Here is a 25,241-nt window from a genome sequence, read left to right as displayed (position 1 = left end):
CTTTCTACTCGTACACATGCCTTACATCCTTGGTAAAGACTTTTCTGCTTCTAGCAACTTGCCTCCCACACCATTATTCCTTAAAACTTCCACAAAGCATCTATCACTCCTATCATATGCCTTCTCTAGATCCATAAATGCTACATACAAATCAATTTGTTTTTCTAAGTATTTCTTGCATACATTCTTCAAAGCAAACGCCTGATCAACACATCATCTATCACTGAAGAAACCACACTGCTCTTCCCCATTCTGATGCTGTCAGTCAATACCTTCCCATATAATTTCCCAGGAATACTCAGCATACTTATGCCTTTGTAGTTTGAACACTCACCTTTATCCTCTTTGCCTTTGTTAAAATGGCACTATGCATGCATGATCCAATAATTTTTCAAAAAGAAAAAAAAAAAAAAAATCACAAGCCCTTCATGCCTAATTTAGGCATGAAGGGCTTAATATGCGAAGGAGGGAAAGCTTCCCAGTAGCCAGGTACATCATATGTACATTATTGCTATGACTGTGACTTGCCTAGGCGTCAGAACATACCAAATTACCACAATTTAGAATCCTTGAAAAAGGAAGTTTGCTGAAAAGTATGCATTCCAGGATGGGGTATTATACTGTACAAATTTGGGACATTGAGCTCTTGCAGTCAAGTATCATTTATACTTTAGTATTGGGATTAACTTTACGACCCTTGCAGGCCTGTTTAGAGAAAGGTTAATAAAACACGCAAAAAATCTTTAGAGACATATTCATATTCTTTATGGAACATGACAATAATTACAAAATGTTTACAAAAATAAATCAAAGAGCTTTCTTGTGTTACGCGACTAGACAACTGAACATAGTCTTGTGCTCTGGGACAAGGAATCTGGATTGCAACACTAAACGACATTAGTGGAATGAAAACTTGTGGGACGGGTACCATTAAGGCACTTCAATAATTCTCGATAAATACCATGTACAACATGGTACTATTAAATTAAACAGGTACTAATAGTAACCAAATACACAAACATTAAAATTATTAAAACAATTTACAATTAACAAAAGCAGTAATTCCTTAAAAATTAATAAAGCACAGCTTTAGAAGAAAAGAAAGAACCAAGGACTTTTTCTTTATGTAAATTGTTACCTATAACAGAAATACTGTAAAAAAAAATTACAACCAGAAAGAAAATGCTTTGTGTATTAACAGCCAATGACTCCCAATACATAGAAATCTAATACAAAGTATTAGCAACCTCTTAACAGGTCTCCCATTGCTGAGTTGTTGGAAATGATGAATAGTATAAAATCCTATTTTGTACCCTTTAAAGATTGATTTTCTTTTCCCTATTTTCAAAACAGGTATTAACAGCTACATTTAAAAGTAACAAAACTCCAGTTTATCTCAATAATTTTCAATAAAACGAGACTAAAATGGCCATAATCTACCCAAATAATATATGTTAAATACCTGACAATATCATCAAAAGAGAGAAATGTGAAGATACAGGTAGTCTTAGTCTTATCACATCCAAAACAATGATGACAATTACCCATTGATGAATAACAGCATATAGCTGCTGGGACAACTTACATCATCTTCCACATCCATGGCCCACTCACAACATAACCTGCCAAATAAAAAAGTTAATAAATCTATCATCACCTGTCTTTTCAAAAAAGAAAAAAAAAAACTTTATATTTATTATATTTTGTCACTGTCTCCTATGTTAGCATGGTAGTGCAAGGAAAGAGACAAAAGAATGGCCTAACCGACCCACATACACATGTATAAACATACACGTCCAACACGCACATATACATACCTATACATTTCAATGTACACATATACATATATATACACATGTACATAATTCAAACTTGTTGCCTTTATTCATTCCCGTCGCCACCCCGCCACACATGAAATGACAACCCCCCCTCCCACGTGTGTGAGGTAGCGCTGGGAAAAGACAACAAAGGCCACATTTGTTCACACTCAATCTCTAGCTGTCATGCATAATGCACCGAAACCACAGCTCCCTTTCCACATCCAGGCCCCACAAAATTCTCCATGGTTTACCCAAGACGCTTAACATGCCCTGCTTCAATCCACTGACAGCAAGTCCACCCCAGTATACTGCATCATTCCAATTCACTCTATTCCTTGCACGCCTTTCACCCTCCTGCATGTTCAGGCCCCGATCGCTCAAATTCTTTTTCACTCCGTCCTTCCACCTCCAATTTGGTCTCCCACTTCTCCTCATTCCCTCCACCTCTAACACATATATCCTCTTTGTCAATCTTTCCTCACTCTCTCCATGTGACCAAACCATTTCAATACACCCTCTTCCACTCTCTCAATCACACTCTTTTTATTACCACACATCTCTCATAACCTTTCATTACTTACTCGATCAAACCACCTCACACCACATATTGTCGTCAAACAACTCATTTCCAACCCATCCACCCTCCTCCGCACAACCCTATCTATAGCCCAGCCTCGCAACCACATAATATTGTTGGAACCACTATTCCTTCAAACATAGCCATTTTTGCTCTCTGAGATAACATTCTCTCCTTCCACACATTCTTCATCACTCCCAGAACCTTCACCCCCTCCCCCACCTTGTAACTCACTTCTGCTTCCATGGTACCATCCGCTGCTAAGTCCACTCCCAGATATCTAATACACTTCACTTATTGCAATTTTTCCCCATTCAAACTTACATCCCAATTAACCTGTTCCCCAACCCTACTGAACCTAATGAGCTTGCTCTTATTCACATTTACTCTCAACTTCTTTCACACACTTTTCCAAACTCAGTCACCAACTTCTGCAATTTCTTACATGAATCAGCCACCAGAGATGCAACAGACTGCATAATATACACATGTACATAATTCAAACTTGTTGCCTTTATTCATTCCCGTCGCCACCCCGCCACACATGAAATGACAACCCCCCTCCCACATGTGCGAGGTAGCGCTGGGAAAAGACAACAAAGGCCACATTTGTTCACACTCAATCTCTAGCTGTCATGCATAATGCACCGAAACCACAGCTCCCTTTCCACATCCAGGCCCCACAAAATTCTCCATGGTTTACCCAAGACGCTTAACATGCCCTGCTTCAATCCAAAACTCTTGCATTTACCTCCCTAACCACCCCATCCATATACAAGTTAAACGACTATAGGGACATCACACATCCCAACCAAAAACTGACATTCACTAGGAATATTTATTTATTTTCATATTTGATCGGTTTCCCATGTTAGTGAGGTACCACCGGGAAAAGATAAAGAAAGACCATAATTGCTTACATATACAGGTGGTAACAGTCTCCCCCTAAACAAATTTACACCATGAGTGAAAAGTCAACTTGAAAAACAGATTCACAGTGTTGGAAATGAAACCCTAAGGCCAAGAGTTAGGTATTAAAAAAAAAAAGCAACGTTAAAACAATTACCAGGAGGAGCAGTAAAGTATCCTGGAGGTGCTGGCATTGGCATGTGGTCTTGCGGAGGAAGAGGGGGAGTGTCCTGTGGAGGAAGAGGCATCACCCCATGGGGTCGGTCAGATTCCATGAAAGGGACCAAGGGTGGGGAGGCAAGCCCACCTGATCCTACATTTGCACTTGAAACAACCTGCCAAAAGTCATAAAGAGATGGCAACATTACAATATTTTACAAGACTGGTCACATTAAATAAAAAAAGATAATGAAAAACATGGCATCTGTGGTAACACATCTAATGATGAAATCTCAACAGGAAAGTGAGCGAGCTTCAAAAAGAGCTTGCATGGAGAGATACCAGGAGAGATTGTGAGTTTCTAGAATGGCAGGTGAGAGTGAATGAAGTGGGTAAGGAATGGAAGGTATTTATGGAAGCAGTGCTGATGTATGAGAGAAGTGTGTGGCAAGCAGAAGGTGAGCATTAAAGAAAGGGTAGTAAGTAGTGGAATGATGAAGTTATGTTGCTAGTGAAAGAGAAAAGAAAGGTGTATGGGTGTTACTTATTGTATTGTTCTTGAATGCCAATTAATATAGTCTGACTAGGACTAAATTTTCCATCCAATGAATGAGATACCAATTGATACACAAAATAGGGCTGAGTGATGTTCTAGTCATGATGAATATCTAAATTGACTAAACTGTTCATATTTGTAGTGTTACAGGCATTAACATATGATGGAGAGAGGGACTGAATGACATATCAGAATAGTAATTATTTTTTCTTTATGCTGAAGGCTCCAGTAACACTAAGTACATTCAATGAGTCAAGAGGTGGAATAACAGAACTTTCAAAGGAGAGAGGAAAGTTGAGGGAATTAAACTTAACCAGATTTTGTCTACCACACTGAGATATCCATAAAGATATGGGAGCTGAGGAGGGACTCAGAGAGTTTGGAAATGGTAGGTGTCAAAGCAGCAGGATAATAGTTAAAGGGGTAAGAACAATCACCCCCTCTTAAGGATGGGTTGCACCAATGAATGCTTCCAAGAAGAAGGCAAAGTTCTAATTTTTAAACAAAAACAAAAGATGACCAAGCACAGGTGCAAATTCAGAGACATACTCTTTCTGTAGATGGGGATGGATGCAGTCAGGAACATAAGCCTCATTTGTGTCCAGAAAGAGAAGCACTTTTCAGACAGTTCCAAGAAAGATTATGGGAATGGCATGGGCTTAGTAAGAGGAGCATCAGAGGGCGAAGGAATGTAAGAGTCATCCAAGGTAGAGTGAGTGGAGAAACAGGAACCAAAGAAAGCTGCTCTGTAAATACGAAAGACAGCTACAGTATTGTCAGAATGGAAAAGAGATGCCATTAGCTTAAGACCAAAAAGACCCATTATTTAGTTCTGTTATATGAAGTATCTTAATTTTTCATCAGGAAAGCACATGGAAGTTAAACAGGATACTCTAATGATGCAAGGGACTTGTTTAGTAGTTACAATCTAAAACACTGAAGTTTGACTCTTATGACATACATATGGTTGATTAGGTATTACTGAGTTGTGCTGGTACTAACAACTTATCAGAGTGAATTATCATTAAATGCTTTATCATTCCTATCTTTTTTATATGTGTATTTTTCTAATACAATAAAAAGTCGACAAATAAAAAATCTGGCAATGTCCAAGTCACAATCGTTCTGAAGTTTTGATGATGCAGATATCACTCACTAATAAAGTACAATACATCAGATACAGTTTGTCTCCATGGCATACCTGGGATGCTAGGCTATCAGAGCTTGACTTCCTGGAACCCATGTGCATTAGAGGTTGTCCTTCATACTGGTGACTTCGATGGTGGTGTGGGGGCATACTACTTGACTGATGGGGATTACCACAATTCTGAAACTGTCTAATACCTCGACCAGGTGGGGTGCCTCCACCTCGATGAAACCTTGGGGGTAGAGAGCGTTGACTGCCACGACCCATACCTCCGGAGGAAACACTCAACGTTGATGGATCTGACACAGGTACAATTTACATTCTCAAAATATCAACTGAAAGATCTCAAATTACTCTACATGAAATGACATGAAATGAGGTCTATCTAGAGGTTAGCAGAAAACGATTTTATATTTGACCCACAAAAAGCAATTAAAATTTAAAGGTAATTACACAGTAAAGAACACTTGACACCTAAACTTCAAATTTTTGTGTAAGTCTACTAAATGCCATGTCATTTATCTAAAAAACTGTCAACCATATGTTCAATAAATTAAACTAAAAATCTTCAATCCACTATTAAAACTTCATATTAGCATTATACTTTCCTGTTCCCCTTCATAATAAAGACGCGTTCTTGAAGTCATTCAAAACCATTATTGATCGTTTCTGTCTAAAAAATTTAGATGATGATTCATGAATAATGAGACTGTCAATCCCATGTATCAAATAAGTACCAAAAGCACAACTTAATCATCTAAATGTATTGCACTCAAGATACTACTGTAAGGTAATTAGATTTATGCACAGAAAATTTTACATTTTTACATCAGATCATATAAAATGTAAAACATCTGCACAATATCTTTTACCTGTAAAAGTATTTAATATTAGTACAGTGAAAAAAAATGTGGCAAAAGTAATTCATCAAACTCCATTTGGTCAAAGGTCCACCTGATATAAAAAAAATTTGTTTCTAAATAAAAAAATCTCATGTTTGTTCACAAATGAAATCATCACTTTATCTGTTATCTTTAACTCCATTCCTAACCACTTAGAGTGGGATACACATCAATTTTGAAATTAATTTTGCAAAACTGAGATTCCTGACCCTGATCTCAACCCTGATTGCAATGAGTGGTCCTCCCTAACTACTGTTGCTACAAATAAGTGTGTGTGTGTGTGTGTGTGTGTGTGTGTGTGTGTGTGTGTGTGTGTGTGTGTGCATGTGTGTGCGTGTGTGCGTGTGTGTGTGTGTGTGTGTGTGTACACCTGGAATCAAGACAGCTTAATTGAGTCTTAAAAAGAGAAGAGTTGATGACAAATTTAGGTAAACCTGAACCAACAACAGTATGGTCAAGGAACTTTAATTTGGGGAATGGCTGTAGTGGTACACATTACAGATACAAATTTAAAATGACTACTAACAATGCTGATGAGAGGCAACAATTATAGATGTTAATGACAATATTTGAGACTCAATCTACTGCAAATTATACACATACCAACAAGAAACCAGACAACCAGTGACTTACTCATCACATATGACACTCATCAGACATTAAGGTCAACAAGACTAGCATCTCTAATAACATCACAGAAGTGACTAGTAATCAGGGGGATGAAAGCAGCAGACAGACCAAATGCTAAAAAAGGCATAAACAATCCAACCAACCAAAAGTTCTGAATTATTCAGACAGGATTAACTGGAGTGAAGTCAGCAACTTTTTTAGCAAGTAAAAAGTGGAGCAAATGTCTTCCTAACATTAATCCAAAACAGAACACAGACAAATAATTGCAAAATGAATAATATTCATGAAGAAATAGAGCAAACTCAGGGGGAAAAAAAGATGAGATACCAAATGAGGTCAGGTAATTAAGAGAATTGCAGAGAAGAGAATTGAGGCTATATAAAGAAAAAGTAATCCAAGGCATGAAACAAAATCCAAAAGATCTATATCCATATATGAATAAACAACTAAAAATTAAAAGTGGATCATTAAAAGTTGAGAATTATTACAAAAATTACCCCATAAGAATATGCCAAATGATAGTTAAAAAATAAACATTGGTTTTTCACACAGAAAATAGATAGATGACATAAATTACAAAATATCTAATCACAGATAAGCATGTTCTTACAGACATCAGCATAACAGAAAGTGGAATAATTTAGGTGATTCATTAACTTTAGGGGAACTCAGCAAAGGGACCTGATGGAATCCCAGCCATATCGCTAAAAAAAGTACAAAAGCGATGATAATGAAGCCCCTCACGATTTTATTGAGAAAGAGTACAGACGAATCTAGTATTACAGACACAAACAAAATTGCATACAAAATACTAATATGCAAAGGTAGATCAAAATTGCTACCAAAACCATTTAGACCAGATTGCCTAACATAAACGTAATACTCTGAGGTGGTTTAGGCATGTGGAAAAAATGCAGGATGGGGAATTCTTAAGGAGTGTATAATAGTAAGAAAGGAAGGAATGGTGCAAGAGGGATAGCTCCTGTGACATAATGAAATATGGTGGAAGTGTACTAGAAGGAGATAAATAGGGGAAGAATGCATGGAATGATGTATATGAGGGAGGAATGGAAGGACAGGGATAAGTGGAGATTCCTTTGCCATGGCCACTCCCTCAATGGAAGTTCTCAAAGGGAATGGGCAACAGAAATATAGAAAGATAGACTGCCTAACATCAAGTCTGGTTATCATACTTGAAAGGTCAGTAAAGAAAAACATTGTGGATCACTTGGTTAGTAATAATCCCTCAATGGGAATTCTCGAAGGGAATGGGCAACAGAAATATAGAAAGATAGACTGCCTAACATCAAGTCTGGTTAACATACTTGAAAGGTCTGTAAAGAAAAACATTGTGGATCACCTGGTTAGTAATAATCTACAAATAAAAGGCAGCATAGACATAAGGGAAAGGACAGTTTGGTGCTTTGTGGAAAACATGAGAATAAGCAAGATGATGAGTCCACAGAAGACTAAAAGGAACTACAAAGAGACCTAGATACAGTCTGTAAATGGGTGGAAAAGAACCTAATGGAATTCAATGATGAGAAGTTAAAGAACACCTAACAATATGGTGGTGTTTTCTTATAATAGCCCAACAGTTAAAGAGATAGAGTGGACAGAATGTTAGAGATCTGAGAAGCATTACAAATAGAAAGCTTGAATTTGTGGAAAACATCGATAAGATAGTGAACTTGAGCCAAATATGGAATAGTATTGAACATGAACATTATGATACAAAAAACTGAAGACAGAAATGTTCAGTGTGTATATAAGAAGCAAACAATGTTACTGTTCTTTATGAATGCTAGACAAACTTAGACAAACTGATGAAAATACACATGATGAAAAAAAAAAAATACTGTAACACTTCACAAATGAAATTCAAGGTATGCAGTGTATGAATTATCACAAAAGGCACAATTTTCTGGAACTGTATAGTCTAGAAAGAAGAGAAAGATATATGACAATTTACGTGTGGCAAAAAATGCAAGGAATAAAGAACAATGTACAGAATCTAAAAGCATCTCATCATAAGAGAAAAAACATTTTCAAGTCTGGAACGACACCTGGAAATAAAAACACCCAATAAAACTTCATGAGTGTCCAACAAAGAAACTTGAGCATCTAATTACTGCTATGCCTGGAGAAACATCACAGATTAACTTAAGAATTAATTAAATGAAGACGACTCACGGCTAGAGGAGATCTCAGTGGCCTTAAAACAAATATGATTTGAAAAGTTTCATAGCAAAGAGAAACAGTGCAATTCAGAGGGCAAGACATCTGGTGAGCCCTGTGGACTAGCCCTACCCATTATGGCAAAATTTCATTATAGGTACTTGTAGGTAGGTAAGTACTCTATGTGTGCATCTACAACATTAAGCAAGGAATAGGTGTACCAGGACTTCTTTGCTTCTAACTTTTCCCTTGTTTTTACCTGCATGTTGAGTAAGCAAGTGCATCTCCTTCTCTTACCTGAATGCTAAACACAAACAAAACTGTTAAGTTTTTGACTACTTTTAGGTATTCATATGAAAATTGTGATGACATGAATCAAACATTGTGGGCAAATTACTGATATACTACCCAAATGCAAATGCAACAAGAGACAAATCTGAGATAGCAAGTTGCCCCAAAGTTTTGGAAAATTAAATAATAAATCATCTCACCTTGAAAATTGCTGCCCTGATAACTATTTGAGTACTGATGGTTATTGTGATGACTGCCTCGGTGGTAATGATTATAATGGTGAGGACCTCCGCCTCCTCTACCTCTTCCACGATGATGGTGATGAAATGGTGGACATTCTCTGTTGCCTTCACGACCACTGTTCTGTTTATTATTGAAAGCAGTTAGACTTTTCAGTTTCAGTTCAAACCTCTCCATAATACATGATCTATTGTCACTTTCCCTGAAAAGGCAAATTAAGGTGTCCTTTCATTAAGGTGTCCTTTCATTACTTACTTGATCAAACCACCTCACACAACATATTGTCCTCAAACATCTCATTTCCAGCACATTCACCCTCCTCCACACAACTCTATCTATAGCCCATGCCTCACAACCATATAACATCATCAGAACCACCATTCCTTTAAACATACCCATTTTTGCTTTCTGAGATAACCAACGCTCCCAGAACTTTCACCCCCTCCCCCACCCTATGACTCACTTTCGCTTCCATCCACTGCCAAATCCACTCCCAGATATCTAAAACACTTCACTTCATCCAGTTTTTCTCCATTCAAACTTACCTCCCAATTGACTTGACCCTCAACCCTACTGTACCTAATAACCTTGCTCTTATTCACATTTACTCTCAGCTTTCTTCTTTCACACACTTTACCAAACTCAGTCACCAGCTTCTGCAGTTTCTCACCCAAATCAGCCACCAGCGCTGTATCATCAGCAAACAACACCTGACTCACTTCCCAAGCTTTCTCTTCCACAACAGACTGCATACTTGCCCCTCTCTCCAAAACTCTTGCATTCACCTCCCTAACAACCCCATCCATAAACAAATTAAACAACCATGGAAACATCATGCACCCCTGCCGCAAACCGACATTCACTGAGAACTAATCACTTTCCTCTCTTCCTACTCGTATACATGCCTTACACCCTCAATAAAAACTGCAGAAGCTGGTGACTTAAGTTTGGTAAAGCGTGTGAAAGAAGAAAGCTGAGGAAATGTGAATAAGAGCAAGGTTATTAGATACAGTAGGGTTGAGGGACAAGTCAATTGGAAGGTAAGTATGAATGGAGAAAAACAGGGAGGAAGTGAAGTGTTTTGGGTATCTGGGAGTGGATTTGGCAGTGTGGATGGAACCATGGAAGCAAGTCACAGGGTGGGGGAAGAGGCGAAAGTTCTGGGAGCATTGAAGAATGTGTGGGAGGCAAAAACATTATCTCAGAAAGCAAAAATGGGTATGTTTGAAAGAATAGTGGTTCCAACAATGTTATATGGTAGCATGGCGTGGGCTATAGATAGGGCTGTGCAGAGGAGGGTGGATGTGTTGGAAATGATATGTATGAGGACAATATGTGGTGTGAGGTGGTTTGATTGAGTAAGTAAAGAAAGGGTACGAGAGATGTGTGGTTTGGTCACAGAAATGACTTAATTGCTCAAATTTCTATTCATTAAGTTCCATTGGATTCTTTTCTGCATATTTATAATTATATCCATGTTCCTTTGCATGGAAAGACCAAGGAGCAAGTGGATTGAAGGAAGCTTTGGAATACCAGTGCCTGGACATTTTGGAGAGTGATAGTTCTATTCATTAAGTTCCATTGGATTCTTTTCTGCATATTTATAATTATATCCATGTTCCTTTGCATGGAAAGACCAAGGAGCAAGTGGATTGAAGGAAGATTTGGAATACCAGTGCCTGGACATTTTGGAGAGTGATAGATGAGCAATGGGTGGAATGAATTGTACCAATGTGGTATTAAAGGAGGGCAAGACATCAGCAGGCTGAACCAAGGAATATGGAAGAGTCTGTGGAGCATGGCTCTAGATGACATGCTCTAGTTTCAGTATATTATGCATAATGGCTAGAGAGTGGTCATGTGCAAGTAAAACAGCTGCTCACTAGTTCCTCAAACTACTTTGTTGATACGCTGTTGGTGGCAGAATTGAGCAAGAAACTGTAGAAGTTGGTGATTGAGTTTGGAAGTGTGTGTAAATGGAGGAAGTTGGTAGTAAGTTTGATTAAAAGGGAGGTTGAGGAACAGGTTAGGTGGGATGTGAGTCTGAATGGAGAAAACTTTGAGGAAGTGAAATGTTTTAGATAACTAGGAGTGAACATGACAGCGAATGGAACAATGGTAGAGGAAGTGAGGCATAATATGGGTATGGGGGCGAAGGTTCTGGAAGTGATGAAGAATAAGTGGAAGAAGAGAATGATATATGGAAGGGCAAAAATACGTATGTTTGAAGTTATAGCAGTCCCAACAATAGTGTATGGATGCGAGGTATGGGATATACATAAGGCTGTGTGGAGAAGGGTGGATTTGTTGGAAATGAAATGGTTGAGGACAGTATGTAGAGTGAGGGGGGTCTAATTGAGTAAGTAATAAAAAGGTAAGGGAGATGTGTGGTAATAAAAGGAGTGTGGTTGAGAGAGCAATAGTCTAATGCCATGGCCATCCCCTTAAGAGAGTTCCAGCCTGGAAAAGGCATCAGAAGTACATATGGATAGATAGGTTGAGGGAACTGAAGAGGGTGTGCTGAAATAGTCTGGAAAGAGGGGCAAGTATGAAGTCTGTTGGGGATGAGAGAGCTTGGGAAGTGAGTCAATTGTTGTTCGCTGATGATACAGCGCTGGTGGCTGATTCATGTGAGAAACTGCAGAAGCTGGTGACTGAGTTTGGTAAAGTGTGTGGAAGAAGAAAGTTGAGAGTAAATGTGAATAAGAGCAAGGTTATTAGGTACAGTAGGGGTGAGGGTCAAGTCAATTGGGAGGTGAGTTTGAATGGAGAAAAACTGGAGGAAGTGAAGTGTTTTAGATATCTGGGAGTGGATCTGTCAGCGGATGGAACCATGGAAGCGGAAGTGGATCATAGGGTGGGGGAGGGGGCGAAAATTTTGGGAGCCTTGAAAAATGTGTGGAAGTCGAGAACATTATCTCGGAAAGCAAAAATGGGTATGTTTGAGGGAATAGTGGTTCCAACAATGCTGTATGGTTGCGAGGCGTGGGCTATGGATAGAGATGTGCGCAGGAGGATGGATGTGCTGGAAATGAGATGTTTGAGGACAATGTGTGGTGTGAGGTGGTTTGAGCGAGTAAGTAACGTAAGGGTAAGAGAGATGTGTGGAAATAAAAAGAGCGTGGTTGAGAGAGCAGAAGAGGGTGTTTTGAAATGGTTTGGGCACATGGAGAGAATGAGTGAGGAGAGATTGACCAAGAGGATATATGTGTCGGAGGTGGAGGGAACGAGGAGAAGAGGGAGACCAAATTGGAGGTGGAAAGATGGAGTGAAAAAGATTTTGTGTGATCGGGGCCTGAACATGCAGGAGGGTGAAAGGAGGGCAAGAAATAGAGTGAATTGGAGTCATGTGGTATACAGGGGTTGACGTGCTGTCAGTGGATTGAAGCAAGGCATGTGAAGCGTCTGGGGTAAACCATGGAAAGCTGTGTAGGTATGTATATTTGCGTGTGTGGACGTGTGTATGTACATGTGTATGGGGGGGGGGGGGTGGGCCATTTCTTTCGTCTGTTTCCTTGCGCTACCTCGCAAACGCGGGAGACAGCGACAAAGTAAAAAAAAAAAAAAAAAAAAAAAAAAAAAAAAAAAATATAATAAAGAATGAGTGAAGAAAGTTTGACAAAGAAGATATATGTGTCAGAGTGGAAGGAACAAGGAGACCAAATTGGAGGTGTAAGGATGGAGTAAAAAAAAAGATGTTGAGCATTCTGGGCCAGAACATGCAGAGGGGTAAAATGCATCCAAGGGATAGAGAGAATTGAAACGATGTACTATACTGGAATCAATGTGCTGTCAATGAACTGAAACCACATGTGGTATACTGGGATCAATGTGCTGTAAATGAACTGAACCTGAGGATAAAAAGAGTCTGGGGTAAATCATGGAAAGGCCTGTGGGGCCTGGTTGAAGATATATAGGGAGCTATGATTTCAGTACATTACACATGACAGATAAAGAGTGGATGTGGCCTTTCTTCGTCTGTTCCTGGCACTACCTCCTTAATGCTGGAAGTGGTGATCAAGTATAAAAAAAAAAAATTAGTGTGATGTTCCTGAATCACATATGTTCCTGACTGTTTGTAATTATTTATCTGTACTGTATGGGAGTATGGGGAAGGAGTATTAATTCCAAGAGGCCCCCATCTTTGGAAGATTCTCTACTATCATACAACTTCTTATGCAGGATGTGTCCAGAGACAGTGTAGAAAACTTTGATGATATCTTTTACCACTAGCTACTACGGTGCAGAAGTGTGCGTGGTTAGTTGTAGCCATCTACGATATATTGTGTAGAGTTTGTGTGAGGTCAGTGTGAACAATGGTAATGGGGTGTCTGAGTCTGTTGTATGTAAAGTGGATGAAAGAGGGATGTTTGATTCTGTTTTGGATCAGCTTTTCAAAAAATTTGGAAACCAATATTGTTTCATTGTACTTATAGCATACTTGTCATTACACTCACATAAGGTGAAGACGGATATGGTACAGGAGCAGGTTCTCTAAGGAGCGGTGGGTAGGTTTGCTGGGGCGGCCCAGGCACAGGATGTGAAGGTACATAGTCTCCCATGTATCCTGGACCCCATCCACCAACAGCAACCATTTGTTGGTACCCTTCACCACCTTTGGAGAAATATATACATAGTGCTACCATAACTGAAAAATAGTTATGCAACATATATGAAGGGATCTATAGCTCTGTTTATCTCACTCAAAGGACAATTAAGTGAAACAAAACATAAATAAAGTTATGATGTTCAAGTGAAACATATCTTGACTTTACTGTAATTAAGTGATAATTTGTCAAGTAATACTTAAATCAACTGCTGGATGCTGCAACATTTAAATAATAAGCTAACTGTTCACCACAGGAACTCTAGTGAATCTATAATCAACACAGCTTACTGTAACCATATCAATATAAAACCAAGTGATACTTACAGTTACTGCATCCTAATAAAACCGAGCTGGTTCCTGTGACAGTAAGCACTTGGTAATCAATACTCTCCCAATTCTTCAATGAGTTAGTGTACACAGAAAGTCTTCCAGCAATATGCATCATGTTTATATGAAAATCTTGTGTGCTTTCATTATAAATTAAACTGTTACAAGTAAGTGGCAGGGAAGGTAAATGTTCATAAAATAAATGATGATGTGAGTGAATAAGGATGAAAATTACTTATATCTGAGAAGTTAAAAATGCAAAAGAACACATGAGTCAGCAAAAATGCTGAAATAGAACTTTTAAGAACTAACAGCCCTACAAATATAAAATATAAAGCCACAATAATTTTCTTTCATTTCATTTTTTGATAGGGGAATCACAAATACTGACCTGGAACAGGTGTCTGCTTGCCATCATCTGCAGCAGGAGTTGGCATTACAGGTAATGTATACGTCCATGGCTGACTAAATCCATATCCATACCCTCCATACATTACTGGCATATGGTAAACCTATGATAAAGAATGCAATCTTAACATGGTAAACCCACAGATAATTTCAAGATCAAAAATGGATCTTAAAATTTAATCAACATAAATGTTGGTCATACCATCACAACTAACAATTACTCTCCCATAGATAGTGACATAATGTCAACAATATATCAACCATCCTTATCACCAGAATGATACACTATTTTCATCAAACCAATCCTTATGCTTCTAAAGAAAATTTTGAAACAAACAAATTTCTTGTTAATTCAAATTCTTGAGAGAAAACTAGCTTAATGTTCCTGTTTTGATAAAAAAAACTTCTGATACTAATATAGTCTTCAGTAATAATTATATGGTTAGGGAAAGTCTGGAGCAGTCTTATCACATACAATAACTCAGCAATGGATAGGAATGTTGTTGAACTGATTCTTATCAAAGATAGCAGGGACATTAATATGAATCAAATTATTGGTTTATATAAATCAGATAACTTTATAAGTGAAAAAATTGTAAATGTTTCCTAGAGTATATACATTTACCTGAGTCTGTAACTTGAGAGAGGTGAGGTCGTTGAGGGTGACCTGTACCCTAATCGCTTCACCTGTTCTTTAATTAATTGGCCAGTCACACCCAGTGGCCGCTGGTATGTTAAATTCTGTTTCTCTAGATCTATACTCTGTCTGGATGACGTAATTATAAGTGACTGACACCCTCGTATTTTCTATTTCCTTATAGTTTCACTTGCATATATATACATATATATCTATATCTATCAATCTAAACCCCTGATGCCTGTTCCCACCTGGAACTCCATAACTAGTCTCCATAACTAGTGAACTCCAGTGTCACTTCTTAAGCCTTTGGTGCCTCAACCTTAACAGGCCACTGGCAGAGGGCAACTCTATCACAGTATTTGCATAGGCTCCAACCTAATGTTCCCACAGACTAATTCTATGTAATGCTCCTGCCTAATGTTCCTACCTACGACTTCTACCAAATACTCCTGCCTAAATGTTCCAATCTACCACTTCTATCTATTGCTCACTGAAGTAGGGGGGTAGCGATGCTATTTCCTGTGTGGCGGGGTAGCAGCAGGAATGGATGAAGGCAAGCAAATATGAATATGTATGAGTATATATGTATATGTTGATATGTATATGTATGTATATGTGCATGTATGGGCATTTATGTATATATATGTGTATATGAGTGGATGGTATTAAGAATATATGGTGTGGGAGGCAAGTTGTTAGAAGCAGTGAAAAGTTTTTATTGAGGATGTAAGGCATGTGTATTGAGTAAAGTGAATGGTTCTCAGTGAATGTCTGTTTGGGACAGGGGTGCATGATGTCTCCATGGCTGTTTAATTTGTTTATGGATGGGGTTGTTAGGGAGGTGAATGCAAGAATTTTGGAGAGAGGTGCAAGTATGCAGTCTGTTGTGGATGAGAGCTTGGGAAGTGAGTCAGTTGTTCGCTGATGATACAGCGCTGGTGGCTGATTTGTGTGAGAAACTGCAGAAGCTGGTGACCGAGTTTGGTAAAGTGTGTGAAAGAAGAAAGCTGAGAGTAAATGTGAATAAGAGCAAGGTTATTAGGTACAGTAAGGTTGAGGCACAAGTCATTTGGGAGGTACGTTTGAATGGAGAAAAACTGGAGGAAGTGAAGTGCTTTAGATATCTGGAAGTGGATTTGGCAGCAGATGGAACCATGGAAGTGGAAGTGAGTCATACGGTGGGGGAGCATTGAAAAATGTGTGAAAGGCGAGAACGTTATCTCGGAAAGCAAAAATGGGTATGTTTGAAGGAATAGTGATCCCAACAATGTTATATGGTTGTGAGGCATGGGCTATAGATACAGTTGTGCGGAGGAGGGTGGATGTGTTGGAAACGAGATGTTTGAGGACATTATGTGGTGTGAGGTGGTTTGATCGAGTAAGTAATGAAAGGGTAAGAGAGATGTGTGGTAATGAAAAGAGTGTGGTTGAGAGAGCAGAAGAGGGTGTTTTGAAATGGTTTGGTCACATGGAGAGAATGGGTGAGGAAAGATTGACAAAGAGGATATATGTGTCAGAGGTGGAGGGAACGAGAAGAGGAAGGCCAAATTGGAGGTGGAAAGATAGAGTGAAAAAGATTTTGAGTGATCGGAGACTGAACATTCAGGAGGGTGAAAGGCGTGCAAGGAATAGAGTGAATTGGAACGATGTGGTATACCGGGGTCGACGTACTGTCAATGGATTGAACCAGGGCATGTGAAGCGTCTGGGGTAAACCACGGAAAGTTCTGTGGGGCCTGGATGTGGAAAGGGAGCTGTGGTTTCAGTGCATTATTACATTACAGCTAGAGACTGAGTGTGAACGAATGTGGCCTTTGTTGTCTTTTCCTAGTGCTACCTCGCACACATGCGGGGGGGAGGGGGTTGTCATTTCATGCGCGGCAGGGTGGCGACAGGAATGAATAAGGACAAACAGTATGAATTATGTACATGTGTATATATGTATATGTCTGTGTGTGTATATATATGTATACGTTGAGATGTATAGGTATGTATATGTGCATGTGTGGACGCGTATGTATATACATGTGTATATGGGTGGGTTGGGCCATTCTTTCGTCTGTTTCCTAGCACTACCTCGCTAACATGGGAGACAGTGATAAAGTATAATAAGATAATAAATAAATAAAAATGAGTGGATTTGCCATTCTTGTCTGTTTCCTTGCACTACCTCGCTGACATGGTAAACAGCGATTAAGCATAATAATTATAATTCATTCATTACACTTAACCGCTAATTCCTGCATCAGCAAGGTAGCACAAGGAAACAGACGAAGAATGGCCCAACCACTCATATACATACATATATATACATAACCACCCATACACGCACATATACATATCAATGTATACATACATATACATACACAGACACATACATATATACACATGTATATATTCATATTTGCTGCCTTCATCCATTCCCGTTACTACCCCACCATACAGGAATACACCCCATCCCTCCTACAGTGAGGTAGCGCCAGGAAAAAAGAAGAAAAAAAATAATCTATATTATTCAATTCTGTGAGTTCCTGTTTCAAATGATGACATCCATTATGCTCTATCATTTGCTCCTTCATTTTCTTTAATTCTTCTCCAACTTTGATACCTAATCTTTTTCTCAATAATTTCCACTAATTTTCCCTGCTCTGTGGTCTCAGATCCTTCCTTACTCTAATGGTCTTCTTGCTATACATTGTAAGACCCACTTCACCCTCATCCCCAAGCCTTCTTATTAAGGACCTAGTCACAATTGTCTGATCACGGATTATCCCACATCTGAATCCATTTCCATTTAGATATCAAATAAAAATAATTCCTGCTTTGTTTTGCTGTGAGAGTATGTGTGCTTAATGCATTAGGTTTTAACTTATCTTGACAATCTAGCTGGTCTCAATTCTCCTTGTCCTGGTTTATGGCCTCCAACTGCCAAGTACATTGAAAATTTCTTCACTTCTTCTCCCAATATATAAGAATGACATTTAGCCAGCTGGCTCAGAATATCATCTATTCCAAAAACATTATGCATCTACCTGGCTAGCACATCTACAGACAGTGTTGCCTTTCGGAGATAAAAAGTACAACCTTTTTTGTCAATGATACAATTAACAAAAGCATTTTTTGTATAAAATTTAATTGTTCAAATTATGAAGTTATTCACATACATTTTCAGCTGGTACAATACTCTTTTTCTTTTTTTTTTGACATTCAGTGTGCTAGTTCTGGCAGCACTCATGAACATATGATTTGAATTTTCACATCTTTCCACTCCCCGATATATAAATCCTCAAGATGCTATAGTAAAAAAAATCAAACATGAGATGCTTCATTAATGGATTATTTCACACCCTACTCCCCATGCTTCTTTGTAAAAAACAGGCCTGAGAATCTGAAGACTCTAAGAATCTTGTTTCTCCTGTTATTTTTGTTGCTGTAATTTTGTAATTACCCTCTTGTCTATTTTTACTGTATAGTATGGGAATTTTACACTCATGAGGCCCCCTCTTGAACATTTTCTGCTATTGTACAGCCTTTTACACTTCTACACGATATCTGTATTTACCACATCCTTGTTGACTTTATTCCATTCATCCACCACTCTTACACAATAATGGTACTTCTTTTTTTTCTTTTTTTTTTTTAAATAAGTTTATTGCTAATTTTCATGTTATTTCTGTGGTTGTTCCATCCCTACACCTTTCAAAGAACTGTTCACAATGTGTGTCATCAATCTGGTGTAAAAAACTTACAGGCTCTACTCAGGTTACCCCTCACTCTTCTCTCTTCCTTAGTGGTCAAATCTATGGCTTGGGAATGCTATCTGTTGGCTTACTTCTATTAACATTATTTCTGGAGGTACATCATCAGGACCAGTTGACTCATTATGATTCAATTTCTCTAAATATTTAAGAACTTCAAGGCATTTAAAGCTTTGAGTCTAATTTTTCATTTTTGGTATCTATGATTAAATTTTAGCTTGAGGTATGTTCGAGGAATTTTCAAGAGTGTGTAAATACATATTGAATATCTTGCATCATAATGGCTGAGAAATGGTTTTTCAAAAAAGAAGATATTTTTAGACTAAAGACAGCTGCCACACCAAGAATGGAAAAAAAAGTAGGCAAAATTCATAAAGATGGAATAAGAAAGGGAGGAGGATTGTAGGGGCCAGTGGCAACGATGATAGTGGTCTCCAACAGTAGTGCTGTATTTCTTTAAAAAAAAAAAAAAAAAAAAAAATCTTATAGCACCACCTACAATAGATAACAGTTGAAGTAAAGGGTATTACAGAACTATCTGTATATTATCAATGAAAGTGGTATAGAAAATAATAGTGCCATTAACTAACATTACCATTAAAGGAGGCATTCCTTGATTCATCTTCATTGATTCTGAATCTGCTCCTGAAATAAATAATAACACATAAAAACCACATGTTCATAAAAGCAGTGAATAATGCTTTGTTGCCAAATCTAAATCACCCAACACAAAAACATATTCATCTATTATTCTTATTATATCAACAAGTTGGGTACTTACAAACGGGCAGCTATACATTTATTCCCATCAATGACGACAACTGGACATGCTCTATGGCTCTACTACAAGCAGAAATATTCCTCTACATCACTGAAAAGCCCACCACACCTTAGTGCAATGCTGCACTTAAGTGTTTGTAAACATGTCAGCTGGCCAACCAAAAACTGAGGTGGATTTTAAGTGAATGTCTGATGTTGTACCTTACAGACACATTCAACATCAAAGTATCTCTGATATACTATCATTTGCCTGATATTTTGCAATAACCTGCTAAAATACCTCTATATGCCACTGTTCACAGTTTTCCCTTCATTACTTTTTGTTTACAGTCCACAATGTATGAGGTATGATACTTATTTGTTGGCTATTACAGATGTATTATCCTGTACTATTTACAAGAATGTTTAACACTCACTTATAAGCATATACATGCCTGAGCTTAAGGACAGAATAAGCAGTACAGCATATAAACACTGTGTTTATTCACACTTGATTAAGTGACTGATTATAAACCAAGTGAGTAATCATTTGACTCTCATGTTGTTTAACTCATTTTCTGACTGAGATATTATCAGTTTATCAGTAAACTATCTAACTACTAGGCAACTATTATGCTTCATTTCTTTTATGCCGATATAGATCTGAGTTACAGAATAAGATGCTAAGCTGTTTTCTGATGTTTGTGGTTATGATTTCCAAAAGAATAGGAGGGCTGCTACTGATGCACTGTGTTTAAGGATGTTTATGAATGATGATTATAATGCCTATGAAATATAACATAGTGACAGTGTTAGGAAATATGTGACCCATTTCTGTTTACCATCTCAATTGCTGTATACAAATAGCATAAGATTAAGAATGTCCATGGTCAAAACCTCCACGTTACACACACACACTTTCACTGATGTAAAAGATATAATACTTTGCTACAGGTGCCAAGCTTTAGATACTGGTCATATTTTTAATCAAGCTTTGGTGAAAATACAGTGCAGTACATAACACTATGTTATTTTGTATTTTCATTATCATAATTCATTTTGAAGCATAAAAAATAAAAACCACAGCAAAATAATAACTTATTTTTCACCAGATAACTGTCACTTTTCCAAAAAGATCCTTCTCTAATTACCCAAGGCACAAGGATGCACTAAACTCTGCAACAGGGGCATGGTGGACTCTTCTGAGGTGAAAGGTTCCTCTGTTTAGTCAACTGACAAAGATACAGCCTTGCCAAAGATAACTTTTCACTTGTGGTGTAACCTCAGCAGACAGAGTCTGGTAACATGCTTCACTTCTCAAACACATAATACAATTTCTATAAGATGCAAAATGGAATTCAATTTTTTTTTCATACTTGATCATATTCCTTCTTTTACTGCTTCACACACACACATTCTTAAAAGCAAATTCTTGAACAACACATCCGATATCACCCCAAAAGCTATATTGTTCCTATCCAGTGTAATGATCTGTGCATGCCACAACACTTTTAATTACCATTCTCCCATGCAGTTTAACAGGTACACTCCGTAAACTTACACTCATGTAATCTGAACATTCACTTTTGTTCCCCTTGCCTTCAGAAAATGACACTATACAAGCATTCAACCAATCCTCATACGCCTCACCATGAACTGTAAATGCATTAAGAAACCTATCTAACCAATCAACAACACTGCCACTTTCCATGAGAAATTCAACTACAATACCATTCACTCCAGTTGCCTTGCCACAGTTCATGCAATGCAAGGCTTTCACCACCTCTTCCCTCTTTACCTATCCGCTTACCATGACTCTTTTTCATTTCAACTAACTCCCGAATCCATACATCTAACATCTGCCACTCTATCATCAAACACATTTAACAGTCCTTCATAACAATATTTACTCCAACTCCTCTCAACCTGATTTATACCTGTTAACACTTCCCCATCTGCCCCCTTTGCTAATGCTCCCACCTTTTCTCTTTTTTCTCACACTTCCAAAACCTTTTCTCTCTCTCCCTAAAATCTGCTGGTATTCACTAACCCCAGCTCTCATATGCTTTATTTTTCAGTTGTAGCACCTTCCTCTTGATCTCCAGCCACTTTCTCTTGTACATCTCTCAATAATTCCCACATCTTCCCAGCAAGCCACATACATACCCCTTCCTTGGTCTTCACTAGTAACTTAACTTTCTCATCCCACCTATCACTACCCTTTCTCATGTGCCCATCATTCACATGACACACACTTCTCTCGCACATGTAAGCAATGCTTCACTAATCAATACTCATTTCCTAGCTTCATTACTCTCGTCTTTTGCTATTCTATACTCAATCTCTCCTGGTATTGCTTTACATAATCCTTTTTTCCAAGCTCACTCTATTTCACCAGCTCATTCACACTCATAACATTTCCTCTTTTCCTATGACCTCTACAAACCTAGATCCTTACCTCCACAAAACTGAGTGATCAGACATCCCATCAGATGCCACTCTCAGCACATTCACCATCTAAATCTTTCTTTTCCATACCTATCAATTAAAAAAAATCTCACAATGACCACTTAACATCTTCCCCACTCACCCACATATATCTATGTATGTCCCTCTCTTTAAACAAGGTATTTGAAATCACCAGCCCTTTTTGACACAAGGCTGTAACCTGTTTAACATTTTCATCACAACACTGGACACCCAATGCCCACTAATTACTTAACTATACCTTACTGCCACATTCCCTACTCCTCCATTCATTTCATCTATCACTAACATTCACTCCCTTGCATAAAAATTGCTCACACTCTAACTAACCTCCTCTGAAAACACTCCACTTTTTTTCCTTATACCTCATCATTTCCAGGTGCATATGCACTAATAATCAATTAATCATCCACCTCTCATAATCCACTCTCATTTTATTCCACATCAGTCTACGGGATCACTTCCAAACACTCTTTCACACAAAACCACAATTCCTTCAACAGAAGTGCTACTCCTTAACTCTTGCCCTCACACTATTTCCTGACTTTATCATTAGAAATATTCCTAAACCATTCTTCCCCTTCAATTTGAGCTCATTTTCACTAAGGGTAAAAACCTCTAGCTTTTTCTCCTCAAACATGCTAACAATTTCCCCTCACCCTCAGTCTGGTTATAATATATCTATGCACATTTAGACACCCTAGCATGAGCCTTCAAGGAGGATGAGCTGAAGAGGGTGTTTTGAAATGGTTTGGTCACATGGAGAGAATGAGTGAGGAAAGAGTGACAAAGAGGATATATGTGTCAGAGGTGGAGGGAACAAGAAGTGGGAGACCAAATTGGAGGTGGAAAGATGGAGTGAAAAAGATTTTGAGTGATCGGGGCCTGAACATGCAGGAGGGTGAAAGGAGGGCAAGGAATAGAGTGAATTGGATCGATGTGGTATACCGGGGTCGACATGCTGTCAATGGATTGAATCAGGGCATGAGAAGTGTCTGGGGTAAACCATGGAAAGTTCTGTGGGGCCTGGATGTGGAAAGGGAGCTGTGGTTTTGGGCATTATTGCATGACAGCTAGAGACTGAGTGTGAACGAATGGGGCCTTTGCTGTCTTTTCCTAGTGCTACCTCGCACACATGAGGGGGGGAGGGGGATGGTATTCCATGTGTGGCGAGGTGGCGATGGGAATGAATAAAGGCAGACACTGTGAATTGTGTGCATGTGTATATATGTATGTGTCTGTGTGTGTGTGTATATATATATATATATATATATATATATATATATATATATATATATATATATATATATATATATATATATTTTTTTTTTTTTATACTTTGTCGCTGTCTCCCGCGTTAGCGAGGTAGCGCCAGGAAACAGACGAAAGAAATGGCCCAACCCCCCCCCCCCCATACACATGTACATACACACGTCCACACACGCAAATATACATACCTACACAGCTTTCCATGGTTTACCCCGGACGCTTCACATGCCTTGATTCAATCCACTGACAGCACGTCAACCCCTGTATACCACATCGCTCCACTTCACTCTATTCCTTGCCCTCCTTTCACCCTCCTGCATGTTCAGGCCCCGATCACACAAAATCCTTTTCACTCCATCTTTCCACCTCCAATTTGGTCTCCCTCTTCTCCTCGTTCCCTCCACCTCCGACACATATATCCTCTTGGTCAATCTTTCCTCACTCATTCTCTCCATGTGCCCAAACCATTTCAAAACACCCTCTTCTGCTCTCTCAACCACGCTCTTTTTATTTCCACACATCTCTCTTACCCTTACGTTGCTTAATCAAACTGCCTCACACATTGTCCTCAAACATCTCATTTCCAGCACATCCACCCTCCTGTGCACAACTCTATCCATAGCCCACGCCTCACAACCATACAACATTGTTGGAACCACTATTCCTTCAAACATACCCATTTTAGCTTTCCGAGATAATGTTCTTGACTTCCACACATTCTTCAAGGCTCCCAGGATTTTCGCCCCCTCCCCCACCCTATGATTCACTTCCGCTTCCATGGTTCCATCCGCTGCCAGATCCACTCCCAGATATCTAAAACACTTTACTTCCTCCAGTTTTTCTCCATTCAAACTTACCTCCCAATTGACTTGACCCTCAACCCTACTGTACCTAATAACCTTGCTCTTATTCACATTTACTCTTAACTTTCTTCTTTCACACACTTTACCAAACTCAGTCACCAGCTTCTGCAGTTTCTCACATGAATCAGCTACCAGCGCTGTATCATCAGCGAACAACAACTGACTCACTTCCCAAGCTCTCTCATCCACAACAGACTTCATACTTGCCCCTCTTTCCAAAACTCTTGCATTCACCTCCCTAACAACCCCATCCATAAACAAATTAAACGACCATGGAGACATCACACACCCCTGCCACAAACCTACATTTACTGAGAACCAATCACTTTCCTCTCTTCCTACACGTACACATGCCTTACATCCTCCATAAAAACTTTTCACTGCTTCTAACAACTTGCTTCCCACACCATATATTCTTAATACCTTCCACAGAGCATCTCTATCAACTCTATCATATGCCTTCTCCAGATCCATAAATGCTACATACAAATCCATTTGCTTTTCTATTTCTCACATACATTCTTCAAAGCAAACACCTGATCCACACATCCTCTACCACTTCTGAAACCACACTGCTCTTCCCCAATCTGATGCTCTGTACATGCCTTCACCCTCTCAATCAATAACCTCACATATAATTTACTAGGAATACTCAACAAACTTATACCTCTGTAATTAGAGCACTCACTCTTATCCCCTTTGCCTTTGTACAA

At 38.6% G+C, this 25,241-nt stretch overlaps 1 protein-coding gene across 7 annotated transcripts in view; it reads right to left on the bottom strand.

Moving 5' to 3' along the window:
- Positions 1 to 737: 737 nt before the first annotated feature.
- LOC139752900 (uncharacterized) overlaps positions 738 to 25,241 on the bottom strand; it is a 172,176-nt gene continuing 147,672 nt past the window's right edge. For 4 of the 7 annotated variants that reach the window (XM_071668939.1, XM_071668937.1, XM_071668942.1 and 1 more), the window contains 7 exons: positions 19,746 to 19,795; positions 14,737 to 14,857; positions 13,867 to 14,024; positions 9,370 to 9,532; positions 5,223 to 5,467; positions 3,464 to 3,641; positions 738 to 1,622 (listed from right to left, as the gene is read on the bottom strand). In XM_071668939.1, the coding sequence (XP_071525040.1) occupies positions 1,582 to 1,622; positions 3,464 to 3,641; positions 5,223 to 5,467; positions 9,370 to 9,532; positions 13,867 to 14,024; positions 14,737 to 14,857; positions 19,746 to 19,795 (956 nt within the window). In that variant the 3' untranslated portion in view covers positions 738 to 1,581. The other 3 variants (XM_071668941.1, XM_071668943.1, XM_071668944.1) reach the window with 2 other exon arrangements.

This window comes from Panulirus ornatus, chromosome 13, assembly GCF_036320965.1.
Source record: "Panulirus ornatus isolate Po-2019 chromosome 13, ASM3632096v1, whole genome shotgun sequence".
NCBI lineage: Eukaryota > Metazoa > Arthropoda > Malacostraca > Decapoda > Palinuridae > Panulirus > Panulirus ornatus.
The sequence above is the reverse complement of the archived record's forward strand: the minus strand, read 5'-3'. Positions and strand labels throughout refer to the sequence as shown.